We start from the raw sequence: 20,947 nt of genomic DNA, 5'->3' as shown, positions 1-20,947 counted from the left end.
TTTTTAGCTTGATGTAGTTCCATTTGTTCATTTTTGCTTTTGTTTCCCTTGCCTGAGGAGATGTGTTCAGGAAAAAGTTGCTCATGTTTATATTCAAGAGATTTTTGCCTATGTTTTTTTCTTAAGAGTTTTATGGTTTCATGACTTGCATTCAGGTCTTTGATCCATTTTGAGTTTACTTTTGTGTATGGAGTTAGACAATAGTCCAGTTTCATTCTCTTACATGCAGCTGTCCAGTTTTACTAGCACCAGTTGTCGAAGAGGCTGTCATTTCCCCATTGTACATCTATGGCTCCTTTATTGTATATTAATTGACCATATATGTTTGGGTTTATATTTGGGCTCTCTATTCTGTTCTATTTATCTATGGGTCTGTTTTTGTGCCAGTACCAAATTGTCTTGATCACTGTTGCTTAGTAGTAGAGCTTGAAGTTGGGGAGCATAATCCTCCAGCTTTATTCTTCCTTCTCAGGATTGCTTTGGCTATTTGGAGTCTTTTGTAGTTCCGTGTGAATTATACAACTATTTGCTCTAGCTCCTTGAAGAATGCCATTGGTATTTTGATAGGGATTGGATTGACTAAGATTGCTTTAGGCAGGATGGTCATTTTCATAATACCAATTCTTCCTATCCATGAGCATGGAACATATTTCCACTTATTGGTGTCTTCTTCAATTTCTCTCATGAGTGTCTTGTAGTTTTCAGGGTATAGGTCTTTCACTTCCTTAGTTAGGTTTATTCCTAGGTATTTTATTCTTTTTGATGCAATTGTGAATGGACTTGTTTTCCTGATTTCTCTCTCTGCTAGTTCACTGTTAGTGTATAGGAATGCCACAGATTTCTGTGTATTAATTTTGTATCTGCAACTTTGCTGAATTCAATTATTGGTTCTAGTAGTTTTGGGGTGGATTCTTAAGGGTTTTCTACGTACAATATCATGTCATCTGCAAACACAAACAGTTTAACTTCTTCCTTACCAATCTGGATGCCTTTTTCTTTCTTTCTGTTGTCTGATTGCCATGGCTAGGACCTCCAGAACTATGTTGAATAAAGTGGGGAGAGTGGGCATCTTGGTCTTGCTCCTGATCATAAAGGAAAAGCTTTCAGCTCTTCACTGTTAAGTATGATGTTGGCTGTGGGTTTTTCATATATGGTCTTTATTATCTTGAGGTACTTGCCCTCTATACCCATTTTGCTGAGAGTTTTTATCATGAATGGATGTTGAATTTTGTAGAGTGCTTTTTCAGCATCTATGGAGAAGATAATGTGGTTTTTGTCCTTCTTTTTGTTGATGTGGTGGATGATGTTGATGGATTTTCGAATACTGTACCATCCTTGCATTCCTAGAATAAATCCTACTTGAGCATGATGGATGATCTTTTTGATGTATTTTTAAATTTGATTTGCTAATATTTTGTTGAATATTTTTGCATCTATGTTCATCAGGGATATTGGTCTGATATTGGCACCCTCTAGAGACAGGCTCTACTCTGTGGAGCTGCTCAGACCCTGAAGCGATGGTGGGGGTTGTAGGCGAGTGGTGCTGGGACCTGTTGGGAAGAAAGACCTCTTTCCTGTTTCCTGGCTGCAGTGCCTGCCTCCACTGCCAGGGCCAGTGGACCAAGTATACAGGGAGAAGCCTCTATACTTTGTGCTTGTAGCTGCCATAGGCAGGGCCACCTTCTGGCTGGCCTCATGCAGTGGCAGGAGCAGCTGGATTTCAAGCCAGTGCTGGCTGGAAGGAAGGTGCAGCAGGCTACGTATCATGGTGGGGAGTTTTGGTGCTGCATAGCCAACCAGGGGGATGAAGTGCCTGAAGCTCCTGACAGCTCCCAACCTGCTGGGCAGAGTGCACCTGACAGTTTTGTCCACCTGTCCTTTCTCCTGAGCAGTGAGCTCGTGCAATCCTTGCCCCTTTAACAGCCCTCTTGCTGTTAGGAAGTCTCTCAGACTGCCTGCCTTTCTTTTGTCCCAGAGCGGCTAGATGTGGATCCCTGTTTTCCACAAGTGGCTGGAATCTCAGTCTCTCCAAGTATTCTGCCTGTCTTAGCTTTCCAACCCCACTTATCTCCAGAGCATCATGTAATGTAGGTTCATGCTTCCAGAGGAGATCTCCAGGGCTGGGTGTTCAGCAGTTCTAGGCCTACACCCTCTTCCCGCTCCATTTCTCCTTATCCCTCTGGTGAGCTGGGGTGGGAGAAGGGCTTGGGTCCCTCCAGATTACAGATTTGGGATGTTACCATTTTCCTTGAGGTCTGCTGCCCTAGGTGTAGACAGTCTGCCACAGGCTTTTTTCCTTTGCTCTTTCAGGATATGATGTATTTGCTATATTTTCATACTATATGTGGTTTTGGGAGGAAGTTTCTGTCTCACCTCTCACGCCACCAACTTTAATCACACCTTATGTAATATTGTCTAGTTTCTAAATACACAGATCAAAAGCTATAACAAATAAACATGGGGACTGGATTTAATATATAATTGACAATAAAACTGACAACCAACAGTATGACATCAAAAGTACCATGAAACTGAAGGGAATAAGCTTAAACAGCCCCTGCTTATTTCAACAAACCCTGAAGGTATTACTTTATCTCAACACAGCACAGTGCTTGATGTTTTTGACAAAGACATTTGAATTTGAAGTTAAATCATATCCTATATATTATGAAAATAAAGGACTATTTAGTAAACTTTGTAAAAACTGCAATAAAAAATGACAAAAGAAAAAATTCAAGCTGATTTGTCCAGTTGGGTGCTATGAAAGTGGTGGATTCATTTCTACTTAGGAGCCAAAGTCTTTGTTTGTATCATGTGATCTTAGACTGATTAAGTTTGTGAAGAAAATGAAGACTGCATCATTAAGACAATCTAATAGAAAACTTCATGAAGGGTATATTTTTCAGAAGTTACAATAAAAGGAGTAACAGACTGTGACTAAACAATGATCTCACAAGAGGGAAATCAACATTCTAGGAGTGCAAAAAGCAAATGGAACAAGATGGCTACATGAAGGAAAGGTCAGAGGGCATGTGGCATAGGTTCTTGAAAGCAAAAATCATTTGGGGGAATGTTAAAGAATGGGAGACAGGGCACAGAAGTAGTGAATACACTGAGCTTTAGTGATGTTTATACAAATTTTTACAGGGAAATTGTATTAAGTGAAATAAAACAACCAAAAATGACTGTAAAAGCATACATATGGATGAATTAAGGAGGTTACTACAGAGTTATTATGGAAACAGACTTAAAATAGCATGGTTAACCAAGAAAAACAAGATTTAAAAAGTACTAGATATAGGCAGGCAATAACTGACATGAAAAACAGGTGCAGTCTAATGTAAAAGGAGAAAATCAGTACGTTGCTGTTGTTGAAAATGGAGATATGACCAGGATCTTCTTCAGAAGCCTGTTAAGACATGATTGTTCAGTTATGATTTCCCTAAAACTATATATGTGTTAGGGTAAAACTAGAAGTCATTTTATCCTATATTTAAATTCAGTACAGAAACGGCCAAAATGGTCTAATTTTGGGGTACACAAAGATTTCATTACATGATAAGTGTTATTGTCTGCTAAGCCTAAGACATATCAACCAAGTTTCTAAAACAGAAATGCCTGAAAACACCTCTGTAAAAACAAATTTAAAATCTTATGAATAAACCAATATACCTTGGCAAGTGATTTTACAATGGGATTCTCCATAATCCCCTTGAGGAAAATAAGGTCTATTTCTTCTGCTCCTGTAGATGAAGGCAGGTCCGTGAGGTTATCCAACACTTGCTGCATCGCTGCTGAGATGAAACAACAATAAACCCTTAAATTCCAAGTCATTATAAAATACAAGTATAAATAATTCAAATAAAAGGATATTAACAATCCACACAGTTTTGTAAAAATCACATTTTAAAAAACCAAACTGTTAAATAGTCTAAGTTTCAAACTGACTTCCCATAATTAGTAGCAAGGCAGGTTTTCATATGCAATTTGGGCTTTATCAGACTACATCATACATATTTACCACCCTTACACTTGGCTTTGTATTTTTCAAATTTAAAAATATTACTCGATGAAATATTTATAGACACATAAAAAAGTAAAGAGATTGAATTAGTGATCAATGAAACTTCCAACAAACTCAGAACCAGATGGTTTCACTGGTAAATTCTATCAAACATTAAAGAACAATTAAAACTAATACTTCACAAACTTTTCCAGAAAAGAGTTAGCCAGACAAACTGCATTGTGCTTGTGGGGCAGCCCCAGGTTAACGGGCTCAGCAGGCTCAGACTGGACCAGCTGAAGCCCCGCTGAGTCCAGAACTAATGTGTAGAGGACCATTCCTTAGTCCTTTCTTATAGGCAGTTTTAGACTATATGTTAAGACTTTATTTTCCCCAGGTAGTACTTTTTTCTGGAGTTAAATCCAGATGTTTATTCTTATTGATCTTGTCAAAGCTTCCTTGAAATTCCTCACTTGGTTGTGTTCATAGTTGACCTGCTATGCTCCAGGCTATTTAATCCTAAAGAGGAGAGTTGGGACATGGGGTCTTGCTGTCTTTAGTATCTTCCCCTTTGTTCAGGGTTAGATGAGAACTGCTTGGCTTTGGGGTAACTCAGAGTTGACTGGTGGGAAAGGCAGAGAGGAACTGGTAGGTGTGGGTGGAACTTCTTCCCCTGGTGCTCCAGTTAAGCCAGGATGTTGAAACATTAACACAATTTCCCTGACATGCATGGATCTATCCTAACACTTTCATTCCATACTCTGTGTGGGTAAAATTACACTATTTCCAGAATCTCTGGCCTGGCTTTAGTGCATCTCCACATCAACAGGTGTTTCCAAGGGGTGGAGAGAAGTAGTCCACCTCCGTGTCAATGGGTGAGCAGGGGTTAAGCTGGATCTTAGAGGTTGGGGGAGGATTTGTTCACTTCTGCCACAGCAGGAGAGAGAGAGACGTGGGGTGCCTGCTTATAAGCAATAAATGGGTTTTAAACTTTATTTCTCCCTTTGACTGATTTTGGCCTCAAAGATATTTTGCCCTGGGATTTCCCCTCCCCAGAGTTACTTCTGTCATGAATAAAATGTCCTAACACCTGGCATACACCCATCCCCCATCCTTTATTGGGATGCTATAGGAGAGTGAAGAAATGGTTTCTCCTAACAAGCCAATTTACTACTGACTTTACATATTAGTTAAAAAATAACATGAGCTACTATAAAGAGACAATGGTTCTTTTTAAATAAATTTGCCAAAAAGCATATGAAAAAATGAGAAAATTACAACAAAGAGTAATGAGAGAGAATTAACCTTATAAAAAACTTAAACATAAATGAAATCTACAATAATCACTCAGACATGGATAATCACAAGGAAATTCTAGTATATGTTAAAGCTTTATATATGAAATAGGAAGCTCTCTAAAGAGAGACTCCTTGGGTAGGAGTCAGAGAAGCAGGCAATGTCCCAATTTACTCAGAGATTACAGGATGAAAGGAAAGTCCCCAAACTCAGAAGGTAAGTTTCTTCCAAATTCACTCCTCTGTAATCACTAGAGGAAGAAGGACCTTTAATCAGACGCTAGACTCAGTGACATATAAATGGTATTTCTATCTGAGCCAGAGAAAAATTGATAATTTAGTCTAGACCCTTCAATTACAAAGATGAACAAGTCAAAAATCACCAAACACTTATGAAAACTAGCAGCAGCATGAATGCACCTCTGTAAATCAACAAACAGAAGGACTAATCTCCAAGAAACAGAATTACTGGCAGGGGAAAAGAAAGAGAGAGAAATAAGATTAAGCTATAATGGGTAGGACAAGCAAACTGAAGAATCCTTCCACTAGCAAAGGGCAATGGGAGGGAAAGTATGAGAGATCATGAAAGACCAAAATTGACAAGATGATAGGAAATTCAGAGATCAATTAAAACAAACAGAACAAACAACACAACAGATTTGATCAATATGCTAGCTCTTCTAAAGGCTAATAGTAATAGATAAATACTTGGTTAGTCTGATTAAGAAAAGAAAAGACACAAATAACCTGGAGCTGCCCCACAAGCACACTGCAGTTTGTCTGGCTCACTCTTTTCTGGAAGAGTTTGTGAAGTATTAGTTTTAATTGTTCTTTAATGTTTGATAGAATTTACCAGTGAAGCCATCTGGTTCTGAGTTTCTGTGAGGAACACAATGAGAAAATAACTGCAGGCATAAAGAAGATTAAAGAGAATACAAGGATCAACTTTATTTTAAAATCCAATAAAGAAGAGATTTCTTAGGAAAATGTTAATTACTGAAGTTTAGAAGAAAGAGGTAAAAAAGGAAATAGGCTATAATAGAACAAATACCTTTAAAAAAGGTATTAGGCCTGAACAGATTTAAAAATAAATTCTATAAGACCTAGAAAGAAATAGTCCACATTTTAAAAACAAAAGATTAAAAGTTTAACTTCTATGTGGATTTCAAGACTCAATATTATACTAAACTCATTCATGAGCATTTCTGCAAATACCTTAAATAGCTTATTAGCAAACTGAATCTCAAATATTAAAAAAAACAATTAGTAGCTAAGTACAGTTCATGCTAGTAATGTCAAGATGATTCAACCTTAAGAAATACATAATGTAACTTAACATATTATCATAGCGTAAGAAAAAAACCACAACCATCTCAATGTTTCAAATATCCCAAATAAAATTAAAAACCCAATTCTAGTGGAAAAGCTTGCCATTTTAAGATGTGGTTAAAATTGCAGTATTTCCAGAATCTCACATCTGGCTTTAGTGAATCTGCATATCAATAGGTGTTTCCAAGGGGTGGAGAAATTAGGCATCTACATATCAATAGGTAATTACAAGGGCCTACAAGGGTTTATCTGCACCAGAGAGGATGGGTGGAGCACGCTCTTCTGCTGCAGCCTGGTCTAGAGAGAGACCTGACGACTGCTTGAAAGAAAGAAATGGGTTTCTTAACTTTATTTCTCCCTTTGACTGATTTTGGTTTTTAGAGTTATCTTGCCCCGGGATTTTTCCCCCAGTGTTACAGATAATACAGAATGATAACTACCTTGAAAAGTCTGAAGGACTCAGTTGAAAAATTATTAAAGTTAGTTAGAAGAGCATGGCTAAGTGACTAAAACACTAGAGCAATATAGAAAAATCAAGTTTTCCTGAATAGTAATAACCAACTACAACATCATTGAGAGGAAAAAGAGATACTTACTCATATGTGGAGACGTTGGGCTTCCTATGGCCAGGGTCCTCACTGAACTTAAACCACCTGATGATGTAACTGGCCTGTTACTAGGCTACCACTCCCACACCTTTAGGCAATAAACTATAACTGTGCTATATAGAGAGCTCCACCAGTACTCTGGGCCGAGGCAGAGATGTTAGGGCTCCATCTACCACCAGGAGAACAAGTCGGGTAATAAACCCTTTCACCCCAGGAAACGTTTTACTATCAATTTCTTTGGTCACACTGAATCCATAGAGAACTTGCCCGGGGCTGAAACCCATTGGCAAGACATCTTAATAACAACGAAGTCTACAAATAAGAACTAGAGCTAAAATAAAAATGCTCACTCAGATATAAGAAAATTATAAAATATTCTAATGACATTTAAAATAAGGAAAGAGTTCTAGGATAGGAAGATTCAATATAAAAATGTCAATTCTGTCCAAATTAATCTTCTAAAAAATTGAACAACCCTAACAGGCATCCCAATGGAATATTTTTGTGAAGGTATTCTAAAATTTGCTTGAAAGATAAAATACGTAAAACTAGACAGTGTGTTTGGAAAAAAGCATGACGGTGAGGGTGGTTAACTGCCATCAAACATAAAAACATTAAAATAGTGCAGTACTAGCACAGTAACAGACAAACCCTGAATCAGTGTGTGGCTAACTAGGATTAATTTATGCTAAAGGTGACATTTCAAATCAGTTGGGGTACGGTTGACAGCTTGAGTCTTTCCCTTCAGAATCTCTATTAAAATAGCAGCAAAACATTAATAAAGGTTAAAAATCACAAGAATAGGTGGGAAGGGCGGAAGATGGCGGCGTGAGTAGAGCAGCGGAAATCTCCTCCCAAAACCACATATATCTATGAAAATATAACAAAGACAACCCTTCCTAGAATAAAGACCAGAGGACAAAGGAAAATATCCAGACCACATCCACACCTGAGAGAACCCAGCGCCTCGCGAAGGGGGGTAAGATACAAGCCCCGGCCCCGCGGGAGCCGAGCGCCCCTCCCCCCAGCTCCCGGCGGGAGAAGAGCAGGCAGAGCGGGAGGGAGACGGAGCCCAGGGCTGCCGAACACCCAGCCCCAGCCATCCGGGCCAGAGTGCAGGGCCCTCGATACTGGGAAAACAGGGGAGCTAGAACAGTGAGCGGGCACTGGAGGCCGGGTGTTGGAGGACATAAGAAAAGCGCGCGACCATTTTTTTTTTTTTTTTTTTTTTGCTTTTTTGCTGTTTTGTTTTGGCGAGCGCTTTTTGGAAGTCTTAAAGGGATAGGGACCCCAATACTAGGGAAACAGGGCAGCAAGACCGGTGAGAAGAGGCCTGAGGCTGGCACCGGAGAATAAAGAAAAATGAGCGACCACCTTTTTTTTAATTAAAAAAAAAATTTTTTTTTTAATTAAAAATTTTTTTTTCTTTTTTTTTTTGGTGGTGGTTGATTTGTTTTGGCGGGTGATTTTTGGAAGTCTTAAAGGGGCATGGCAGGACACTTAATCCAGAGGTAGGGAATCCGGGGATCTCTGGGAACCCTAACCCCTGGGCTGCAGGGAGCAGGGAGGCCCCTTACGGAGATAAATAGCCTCCCAGCAGCTCCTGCTCCAACGCGACTCCACCACTTTGGAGTAGCTGCCCGAGCCAGGCCACGCCCACAGCAACAGCGGAGATTAACTCCATAGCAGCCGGGCAGGAAGCAGAAACCCTGTCTGCACGCAGCTGCGCAACACAAGCCACTAGAGGTCGCTGTTCTCCCAGGAGAGGAGGGCCACAAACCAACAAGAAAGGAAGTCCTTCCAGCCGTCACTCTTCTCAGCTCTGCAAACTATTCCTATCACCATGAAAAGGCAAAGCTACAGGCAGACAAAGATCACAGAGACAACACCAGAGAAGGAGACAGACCTAACCAGTCTTCCTGAAAAAGAATTCAAAATAAGAATCATAAACATGCTGACAGAGATGCAGAGAAATACACAAGAGAAATGGGATGAAGTCCGGAGGGAGATCACAGATGCCAGAAAGGAGATCGCAGAAATGAAACAAACTCTGGAAGGGTTTATAAGCAGAATAGATAGAATGCAAGAGGCCATTGATGGAATTGAAACCAGAGAACAGGAACGCATAGAAGCTGACATAGAGAGAGACGAAAGGATCTCCAGGAATGAAACAATATTAAGAGAACTGTGTGACCAATCCAAAAGGAACAATATCCGTATTATAGGGGTCCCAGAAGAAGAAGAGAGAGGAAAAGAGATGGAAAGTATCTTAGAAGAAATAATTGCTGAAAACTTCCCCAAACTGGGGGGAGGAAATAATCCAACAGACCACGGAAATACACAGAACCCCCAACAGAAAGGATCCAAGAAGGACAACACCAAGACACATAATAATTAAAATGGCAAAGATCAAGGACAAGGAAAGAGTGTTAAAGGCAGCTAGAGAGAAAAAGGTCACCTATAAAGGAAAACCCATCAGGCTAACATCAGATTTCTCAACAGAAACCTACAGGCCAGAAGAGAATGGGATGATATATTTAATACAATGAAACAGAAGGGCCTTGAACCAAGGATACTGTATCCAGCACGACTATCATTCAAATATGATGGCAGGATTAAACAATTCACAGACAAACAAAAGCTGAGGGAATTTCCTTTCCACAAACCACCTCTACAGAACATCTTACAGGGACTGCTCTAGATGGGAGCCCTCCTAGAAAGAGCACAGCACAAAACACCCAACATATGAAAAATCGAGGAGGAGGAACAAGAAGGGAGAGAAGAAAAGAATCTCCAGACAGTGTATATAACAGCTCAATAAGCGAGCTAAGTTAGGCAGTAAGGTACTAGAGGCTAACCTTGAACATTTCGTAACCACAAATTTAAAGCCTGCAATGGCAATAAGTACATATCTTTCAATAGTCACCCTAAATGTTAATGGGCTGAATGCACCAATCAAAAGACACAGAGTAACAGAATGGATAAAAAAGCAAGACTCATCTATATGCTGCTTACAAGAAACTCACCTCAAACCCAAAGACATGTACAGACTAAAAGTCAAGGGATGGAAAAACATATTTCAAGCAAACAACAGTGAGAAGAAAGCAGGGGTTGCAGTACTAATATCAGACAAAACAGACTTCAAAACAAAGAAAGTAACAAGAGATAAAGAAGTACACTACATAATTATAAAGGGCTCAGTCAAACAAGAGGATGTAACCATTCTAAATATATATGCACCCAACACAGGAGCCCCAGCATATGTGAAACAAATACTAACTGAACTAAAGGGGGATATAGACTGCAATGCATTCATTCTAGGAGACTTCAACACACCACTCACCCCAAAGGATAGATCCACTGGGCAGAAAATAAGTAAGGACACGGAAGCACTGAACAACACAGTAGAACAGATGGACCTAATAGACATCTATAGAACTCTACATCCAAAAGCAACAGGATATACATTCTTCTCAAGTGCACATGGAACATTCTCCAGAATAGACCACATACTAGGCCACAAAAAGAGCCTCAGAAAATTCCAAAAGATTGAAATCCTACCAACCAACTTTTCAGACCACAAAGGCATAAAACTAGAAATAAACTGTACAAAGAAAGCAAAGAGGCTCACAAACACATGGAGGCTTAACAACACGCTCCTAAATAATCAATGGATCAATGACCAAATCAAAATGGAGATCCAGCAATATATGGAAACAAATGACAACAACAACACTAAGCCCCAACTTCTGAGGGACACAGCAAGAGCAGTCTTGAGGAAAGTATATAGCAATCCAAGCATATTTAAAAAAGGAAGAGCAATCCCAAATGAATGGTCTAATGTCACAATTATCGAAACTGGAAAAAGAACAACAGATGAGGCCTAAGGTCAGCAGAAGGAGGGACATAATAAAGATTAGAGAAGAAATAAATAAAATTGAGAAGAATAAAACAATAGAAAAATCAATGAAACCAAGAGCTGGTTCTTTGAGAAAATAAACAAAATAGATAAACCTCTAGCCAGACTTATTAAGAAGAAAAGAGGGTCAACACAAATCAACAGTATCAGAAACGAGAAAGGAAAAATCACGACGGACCCCACAGAAATACAAAGAATTATTAGAGAATACTATGAAAACCTATACGCTAACAAGCTGGGAAACATAGGAGAAATGGACAACTTCCTAGAAAAATACAACCTTCCAAGATTGACCCAGAAAGAAACAAAAAACCTAAACAGACCAATTACCGGCAATGAAATTGAAGTGGTAATCAAAAAACTACCAAAGAACAAAACTCCCAGGCCAGATGGATTTACCTCGGAATTTTATCAGACATACAGGGAAGACATAATACCCATTCTCCTTAGAGTTTTCCAAAAAATAGAGGAGGAGGGGATACTCCCAAACTAATTCTATGAAGTTAACATCACCCTAATACCAAAACCAGGCAAAGACTCCACCAAAAAAGAAAACTACAGACCAATATCCCTGATGAATGTAGATGCAAAAATACTCAACAAAATATTAGCAAACCGAATTCAAAAATACATCAAAAGGATCATACACCATGACCAAGTGGGATTCATCCCAGGGATGCAAGGATGGTACAACATTCGCAAGTCCATCAACATCATCCACCACATCAACAAAAAGAAAGACAAAAACCACATGATCATCTCCATAGATCCTGAAAAAGCATTTGACAAAGTTCAACATCCATTCATGATAAAAACTGTCAGCAAAATGGGAATAGAGGGCAAGTACCTCAACATAATAAAGGCCATCTATGATAAACCCACAGCCAACATTATATTGAACAGCGAGAAGCTGAAAGCATTTCCTCTGAGATCGGGAACTAGACAGGGATGCCCACTCTCTCCACTGTTATTTAACATAGTACTGGAGGTCCTAGCCACAGCAATCAGACAAAACAAAGAAATACAAGGAATCCAGATTGGTAAAGAAGAAGTTAACCTGTCACTATTTGCAGATGACATGACACTGTATATAAAAAACCCTAAAGACTCCACCCCAAAACTACTAGAACTGATATCGGAATACAGCAAAGTTGCAGGATACAAAATCAACACACATAAATCTGTGGCTTTCCTATATACTAACAATGAACCAACAGAAAGAGAAATCAGGAAAACAACTCCATTCACAATTGCATCAAAAAAAATAAAATACCTAGGAATAAACCTAACCAAAGAAGTGAAAGACTTATACTCTGAAAACTACAAGTCACTCTTAAGAGAAATTAAAGGGGACACTAACAGATGGAAACTCATCCCATGCTCGTGGCTAGGAAGAATTAATATCGTCAAAATGGCCATCCTGCCCAAAGCAATATACAGATTTGATGCAATCCCTATGAAACTACCAGCAACATTCTTCAATGAACTGGAACAAATAATTCAAAAATTCATATGGAAACACCAAAGGCCACGAATAGCCAAAGCAATCCTGAGAAAGAAGAATAAAGTAGGGGGGATCTCACTCCCCAACTTCAAGCTCTACTATAAAGCCATAGTAATCAAGACAATTTGGTACTGGCACAAGAGCAGAGCCACAGACCAATGGAACAGACTAGAGAATCCAGACATCAACCCAGACATATATGGTCAATTAATATTTGATAAAGGAGCCATGGACATACAATGGCGAAATGACAGTCTCTTCAACAGATGGTGCTGGCAAAACTGGACAGCTACATGTAGGAGAATGAATCTGGACCACTGTCTAACCCCATATACAAAAGTAAACTCAAAATGGATCAAAGACCTGAATGTAAGTCACGAAACCATTAAACTCTTGGAAGAAAACATACGCAAAAACCTCTTAGACATAAACATGAGTGACCTCTTCTTGAACATATATTCCCGGGCAAGGAAAACAACAGCAAAAATGAACAAGTAGGACTATATTAAGCTGAAAAGCTTCTGTACAGCAAAAGACACCATCAATAGAACAAAAAGGAACCCTACAGTATGGGAGAATATATTTGAAAATGACACATCCGATAAAGGCTTGACGTCCAGAATATATAACGAGCTCACATGCCTCAACAAACAAAAAACAAATAACCCAATTAAAAAATGGGCACAGGAACTGAACAGACGGTTCTCCAAAAAAGAAATACAGATGGCCAACAGACACATGAAAAGATGCTCCACATCGCTAATTATCAGAGAAATGCAAATTAAAACTACAATGAGGTACCACCTCACACCAGTAAGGATGGCTGCCGTCCAAAAGACAAACAACAACAAATGTTGGCGAGGTTGTGGAGAAAGGGGAACCCTCCTACACTGCTGGTGGGAATGTAAGTTAGTTCAACCATTGTGGAAAGCAGTATGGAGGTACATCAAAATGCTCAAAACAGACTTACCATTTGACCCAGGAATTGTACTCCTAGGAATTTACCCTAAGAATGCAGCAATCAAGTATGAGAAAGATCAGTGCACCCCTATGTTTATTGCAGCACTATTTACAATAGCCAAGAATTGGAAGCAACCTAAATGTCCATCGATAGATGAATGAATAAAGAAGATGTGGTACATATACACAATGGAATACTACTCAGCCATAAGAAAAGGGCAAATCCAATCATTCGCAGCAACATGGATGGAGCTGGAGGGTATTATGCTCAGTGAAACAAGCCAAGCGGAGAAAGAGAAATACCAAATGATTTCACTTATCTGTGGAATATAAGAACAAAGGAAAAACTGAAGGAAAAAAACAGCAGCAGAATCACAGAACTCAAGAATGGACTAACAGGTACCAAAGGGAAAGGGACTGGGGAGGATGGGTGGGTAGGGAGGGATAAGGGGGTGGGAGAAGTAGGGGGGTATTAAGATTAACATGCATGGGGGGGGTAGGAGAAAAGGGAGGGCTGTACAACACAGAGAAGTCAAGTAGTGATTCTATAACATTTTGCTATGCTGATGGACAGTGACTGTAAAGGGGTTTATAGGGGAGACCTGGTATAGGGGAGAGCCTAGTAAACATAATATTCATCATGTAAGTGTTGATTAGTGATACCAAAAACAAAACAAAACAAAAAAAAACAAAAAAAAAAAGGGCAGTTCCTGTGTGGTAACCTCCAATGAGTTCTACACAAGGGTATAAAGGGCATATAAAAGTGTAGGCAAAGGGTCTGTTTGCGTTTATACAGAAGATCAAAGCCTAATTGGGCTACCCCGAAAATGAACTAAGATACGATATGAAAGAGAACTTCCAACATCAGCACTCTCGGGAAGACTCATGATAGAAGATGATCAGCAAAAAATCCCAACAAAGATCCACGCACTGCTACAGCTGTAGATGCACTCATCCCACCAGCTCCTGGACTTGCCATGGGAATGAAGGAGATATCTAAGCTGGCCTGTGCATACAGTAAAACAACAAATTTGACTGGATCTATACTGTTGGAACTCAACCAAGAATTTGGAGAAGTGCAAATTGTAGCGCTCCAAAATCTTACAACTACAGACTATTTACTGTTAAAAGAACATAAGGGATGTGAACATTCCCCAGGAATGGGTTGTTTTAATTTGTCTGATTTCTCTCAGACTGTTCAAGTTCAGTTGGACAATATCCACCATATCATAGATAAGTTTTCACAAATGCCTAAGGTGCCTAACTGGTTTTCTTGGTTTCACTGGAGATGGCTGGTAATTACAGATATGCTTTGGTTATGTAACTATACTCCTATTATGTTAATGTGTGTGCGCAATTTAAGTAGTAGCTTAAAACCTATACATGCTGAAGTTACTCTACAAGAAGATAGGTCAAAGAAATAATCAATCTTCCCATGTTTTCTTCCGCCTGCTACTTCTATAGCTTTTCTTCTTCCTTCCTAATTACAACCCTTAAATAGAATTCGTGCCTCATATCAAATTTACCGAGTATCATAATTCTTCCAAGTGGTAAAGATACCTCAAGACAAATGCTGGGCATAGAAGCCACAGGGCATAAATATGCAAAGAAATAAGAAGCTAACCATTTCAAACAATAAGGCTTCTCTCTCACTTACCAACTTTACATTTCCCTGTATGGCCCTGGAAGATGACTGGTTAGCCAGAGACGGGTAAGATTCCTCAAGGGAGGAACAACCTAAGACAGGCACAGTCACAGGGGGGTCATCCGGTGAGAAATTGGGGATCAACAGAGGTGAGGCTTAGAACCTCACCCCTCCGTTCTGAGAGAAATCTTCTGCAGACGTGGATGTTTTATTGCCCTTGTCTAGCTTGGATTAACACATAGTCTACAGGCACACACATGATCATCTACATTTGCTCTCTTACAACACTAAACTATGTTTTCTACCTTTATCTTGTATCTACCTACCACTTCAGCATTTTATTAAAAATAATATTAATAAAGAGAGAAATGTGGTATCCACATATAAATCAAGTATAAAAACCAAATGAGTATTCATATTTGAACTGACTGTTTATAGTTCATAATGCATGAGCAAAACCAAAAGCTTCTGTGATGACTGCCCTTGTAATGTTCAGTATGTAACTTATTCATTATGTGAGAATTTGTTCTCCATGTAAGAACTTGTTTGTTATGCCTCAGAAGATTGGAGACTGACGAAAATTAGGCTTGGGGTGGATTAATGATTGTGCATTGAGCATTGACTCCCCTATACAGAATTTTATTGTCGTTAACAACCATTTGATCAATAAATATGAGAGATGCCCTCACAAAAAAAAAAAAAAACAAAGGACAGACTTCCAATGGTAAAATAAATAAGTAACCGGGATGTAATGTATAGCATCAGGAATATAGTCAAGATATTGTAACAGCTTGGTAGGGTGATAGCTGGAACCTAGAATTATGTATATAAATGTTTTATCACTGTGTTGTACACTTGAAACTAATGTAATGTAATACTGTGTGCGTCAATTACCCTTCAATAAAAAATAATTATCTATTAAAAAAAAGAAAAAAAAAAAGAATGCTTTAGTGATATCTGGTGAAAATAGGAGTTTGGAATTTTAATTTAATCAAATAAAAGAACTTATGGATGAAAAAAAAAATCACAAGAATAAAGACAATGGCCAAAGAGAAAAAAACTGGACCAAAAAACAGTAAAAATATTTGAAAATTTGCAAATACTAGTAGGAATAGAAACTAAGCAAGGGAAGCAATAGATTCTACTGCCTGTATATTTGTGGAATCCAACAATTTCTTTCCATTATCCCCTCACCAGTCCTAGCCATCATTATTTATTGTCCAGAGTACCACAACAGCCTCATATCTAATATGTATCATATGTGTGTGTGTGTATATATATATCCCATAGGAATTAATTAAAATGTAAGTTTTATGGCTTATTACATTGCTAGATTCAACCTGTACCACTCTTTGTGGCTTCAGCCATACCAATCTTTGTCTTGCCCTGATGCCCTCCCTGCAGCTTACCACCATAGATGCACAACCACCTTTGTGTACTTAATTCATGACCTTCAGCAGCAGAATTCTATGTCCCTAGCTGCCCCAATTAGGATAAATTCTCTTGATATATATTTTTTCATAGTATTTTATACTTTATAACTGATAAACCTATAATTAAATATTCTGTTATTTATTTAATGTATAATTTCTTTTCTAGACTCTAGGTCTGATAAGCCCAGAAATCTTACCTTTCTTGTTCAAATCTGTATTCCTAGCAACTAGTGCACAGTCTGGTACATTGAAAGTTGTTGATATAGTTTTAGTCACAAAAACATGACATTTTTCTGTTATCAAAATCAAGAATAGTTTCTAAATTCTACGTTGCTATTCATAAATAAAATATCTGTGTACTATTTGGAATCAGCAAAACGTAGTATAGCTTACAAAGCAGTAATCTGAAAGGTATCAACTTTACCAAGCTAGAAGTGGTATCTTTCCATGCTTAGTCTACTAAATGGCAAGCTTTTATAGTAATACTTGTTACATAAAAATGTATTTCTAACTTTCTATAATACAGTTGAGTATGAAAAGCAAATTAATAAAATGAGTGGTCTTTACCCACCTCTATTCTGGTCCAAAAACTTTCTAGAGTTGTTTTATAAAAGCATTTCTACCCAGTTTTACAACTAGAGTAATTAAATCAACTACTTTTAATAAGTTAGAACTAGAGCCTATTTTAATATTAAAAATCATTTTGTAACCACATTTGGTGGTATATTTATTCCCATTCAACAACTGAATTTCCCATCAAAAATATGACAGGTAAGTTAAATTTTCATAACATGTTGAAAATTATTTCTGCTCTTCAGCAGCAGAATTCTATGTCCCTAGCTGCCCCAATTAGGATAAATTCTCTTGATATATATTTTTTCATAGTATTTTATACTTTATAACTGATAAACCTATATCAGTTATTTCACCAGATAAAATAAGTTATTTCACCAGAACCAAGCTACATAATCTACCAGATCTAGGAAATGAAAAACAAAAGCTCGGTCTATGTGGATGTGTAAAGATTTAAAGGACGTATCTAGAAGCCATTTGGACTACTACTAGTGTATTTGCAATAGAGCAGCAAAATTCTTCTTTAATATACATTTCCAAAAAATGATATAGAAAAAAAGAACCTGGATCAAGTCAGTTTTCTTTAAGTTAAATTTAAAAAAACTATTATTACACAACTGATTTGACCATGACAACAGAGTTCATCAGAACTTTTAAGTCGATAAAAATAACTGCTTTTATAAAATAACAATATGCTGTTGATACCTTAACTCTCAAATTAGTATCCTGAAATTCTAATTTAGTTACATTTACTCAAAGAAGAATAGTAAAACTCTGAATGTATTCAGCTGATTTAACCAACACTGAGCACTTACACACCAGGAACAGTGTTGGATGTTAAACAGAAACACATTCTTTCCTTCAAAAACTCAAATCTAGTAGAGTAGACCAAAATGTGTCAACACATGTATATAAAGCACAGTGATAAGAACACCATGAAGGAACAGAAGAGTTAGAAGATAGAGCACAGTGTTTAAGAGTCTGGACTCTACCATATAACTAGTCCTAAAAACCTGAGTAAATGATATAACCTACCCACGTTGGTTTTTTTCACCTCCAAGTCGCAAATAACAGTAGTATCTATCTCAGTGTTGTTGCTGCTAAATAATACATGGAAAACTCCTAGAACAACACAGCCTCATGCATTATTAACCTTGAGGGAGTCCAGGAAAGGAGTAAAGTGTTAACTCTTTGATGGCGGTGGCCTGATGATAAGGAAATGGGACACAAGGGAGACACAGGTGGAAGGAATCCTAGTAGAAATAACCAAACTGAGTGCATCCTACTCAAGATCTTGAATTTGTGATCAATATTTGAAGCCTTCAAACAAAATGTGGAGCTGTATTTTCCATACCATCCCTAGAGAAAATGTAAGCTTGGAGTCAAAGAAAAAGGGCAGGCACTATGGGGGCAGCCACTCACGGCAATTAGGAAACCCCACATACAAGAGCACACTTTTTTTAGCCTAAGTACCAAAGACTTCTTTCCACTGACAAAAGGTATCGGGTCTTCATAGGAAGGGCTCCTAATATGGATGTTGGGGCCTGAACAAAGGTGTGCACAGGTCAAGGTGAATCTGGTTCTTCATACAGACACCAGGGGAGGAGGGGTGGGGGAAAGGAGACTACACAGGAGTGGATAGACTAAAGCAGTGTTTCTCAAACAAGAAACAAGTGGTATTTGGGGAGCAAAAATTCCTTTTTGCACCAGATTGTTCTCCACCAAATGTCTGTACTTTTCAGTTATTACAACACTCCAAAGTTCTCCTTACTTATTTTCCTAACATTTCTAGGGGTGGTACCACCTTCTCCCCTTCTGTTCTTCCTACTTTAAAACCTTGTACTAATATGTTCCATCTCCAGGGTAAATCCTTCCTCCTCTATTTAGGTATTTTGAGGGTCCCCAGCTTGCTCACTTGTTCTTTCCCTACAAATGTGAAGGAGAAGAGAAACCTGCCTGAGGACAGGCTCATCACTTACTCAGTGCCCGTTCACACCTTCCCATTCCAGAGAGAAGGCTGGGGCAGGACATCCTACACAACTACAGAAGAAACCTTCATCAAATACATATTCTGGATTAATCAACCTAGCCCCCATTTATACATATAAACCAGGCATTATAGGTCACCAGACATCTGAAGAAAACATCAGTGACAGTGAGCAAAGCTGTATAAACTAAACAAGGAGGGAAACAGATGATGCTGAGAATAGAACTTAAAACATTTATTTTTATTAGCACTCAGACACATATGAGAAGCTACTGTGTCACATAAGGAACAGGCCACTGAGGGGGAGAAAATGGAGCAACTGGAGAATATGAAAAAGTTCCTAGCAAATAAAAATACTATCATCAAATTTAAAACATCAAATAATAGACTAAATGATGAAATGATTAGGTTGAAATAGGTAATCAGGGAAATCGAGTCCAAATAAATTCTCAAATGCAGAACAAAGAGGAAAAGATGGAAAATATGAGAAAATTTAAACACAGAAGAACCAAGTCCAACAGTGCTTATCAGGAGTTTCCTAAGACAGGATCAGGGACAAGGATGGAAGGAAATAGTCGAAGAAATAATATTAGAAAATGTCCCTGAGTTAAAATGACTACATAAAACTTCAGTATGAAAGGCTTTCCAAGAGTAGAGCAGATTGAATGAAAAAGAGCCAGAACTGGACATATCTAAGTGAAACTTCAAAATGCTGAGGACTAAAAGGGAGGAAAGTGGAGAATCCCAGAAAGAAAAGAGAATTATGTAAAAGGAACAATAATCACACTTCCGTGACATTTATTACTGGTAGTACTGAATACCAGAAGATAATGGAATAAAAATGTCAAAAGTTTTGATGAAACATGAGTTTAAAACTTCACATATATGTCATTATTAAAAAGCCATTATATATTCACAGACACATATACATACATGTGTGCATGTATACACAGATGGTAAAAGAAAATCTAACTATATTGAAATATTTAAAAATAAACACATTAGTCTTCTCCAAAGAGATTTCCTTTCCACCTTTCAGACCCAATTTATACCTCTATTTAAATACATCCTTTATTTACATAAATGTGATTGTATTCATAAAATATCTCAGTGATCTTTCCGTATTGGAGCTCATTCTTTTGAATATATCTAGTACTTCTATATGATCTAGTACACTATATGGATGCATCAAAATTTATTTAGTATGTCCTCTACCAAAAGATATACAGGTTGTTTCCATTTCTGACAGTTATAATCAGCATTACAATCAGCACTTATATATCTATATATACACACACATACATATTTATGTATGTATCATTTGGAAGTAAATACTAAGAGTAGAATTGCTACTAGGTCAAAGGATTTTTCAACTGTAAGATAATGTCAAACTGTCCTTTAATACAATCTATCCAGGTTGTATCAATTACATTTCCATCAAGAGGTCTTCATTTCATTAATTATAATAATGAATTGCCTCAAAAGACATAATACAAATGCTGAGAACATGTACAATGCAAGGAAGGATGGAAATAGAGAACTAAATTCTGAATTCTAACCTCATTTTCTCCAATATAGCATTAAAAAAAGAATCTAGCCACACATATTTCCTTATCTGTAAAATATTAATGACACTGATATAATTCATAAGGTTATACAATAAAATTAAATGATTAATCTACTAAAAACAT

The 20,947-nt window shown here is 37.8% G+C and overlaps 1 protein-coding gene across 7 annotated transcripts in view; it reads right to left on the bottom strand.

Annotated features, from left to right (window-relative positions):
- PALS2 (protein associated with LIN7 2, MAGUK p55 family member) overlaps positions 1 to 20,947 on the bottom strand; it is a 165,756-nt gene that overhangs the window by 79,452 nt on the left and 65,357 nt on the right. For 4 of the 7 annotated variants that reach the window (XM_057504589.1, XM_036877886.2, XM_057504590.1 and 1 more), the window contains one exon: positions 3,673 to 3,791. In XM_057504589.1, coding sequence (XP_057360572.1) covers positions 3,673 to 3,789 — 117 coding nt within the window. In that variant the 5' untranslated portion in view covers positions 3,790 to 3,791. Of the gene's footprint in view, positions 1 to 3,672; positions 3,795 to 20,947 lie in introns of all 7 variants that reach the window. The other 3 variants (XM_057504588.1, XM_036877876.2, XM_036877915.2) reach the window with 1 other exon arrangement.

Source organism: Manis pentadactyla, chromosome 7, assembly GCF_030020395.1.
Source record: "Manis pentadactyla isolate mManPen7 chromosome 7, mManPen7.hap1, whole genome shotgun sequence".
NCBI lineage: Eukaryota > Metazoa > Chordata > Mammalia > Pholidota > Manidae > Manis > Manis pentadactyla.
This window is presented reverse-complemented; position numbering and strand designations above follow the sequence as displayed.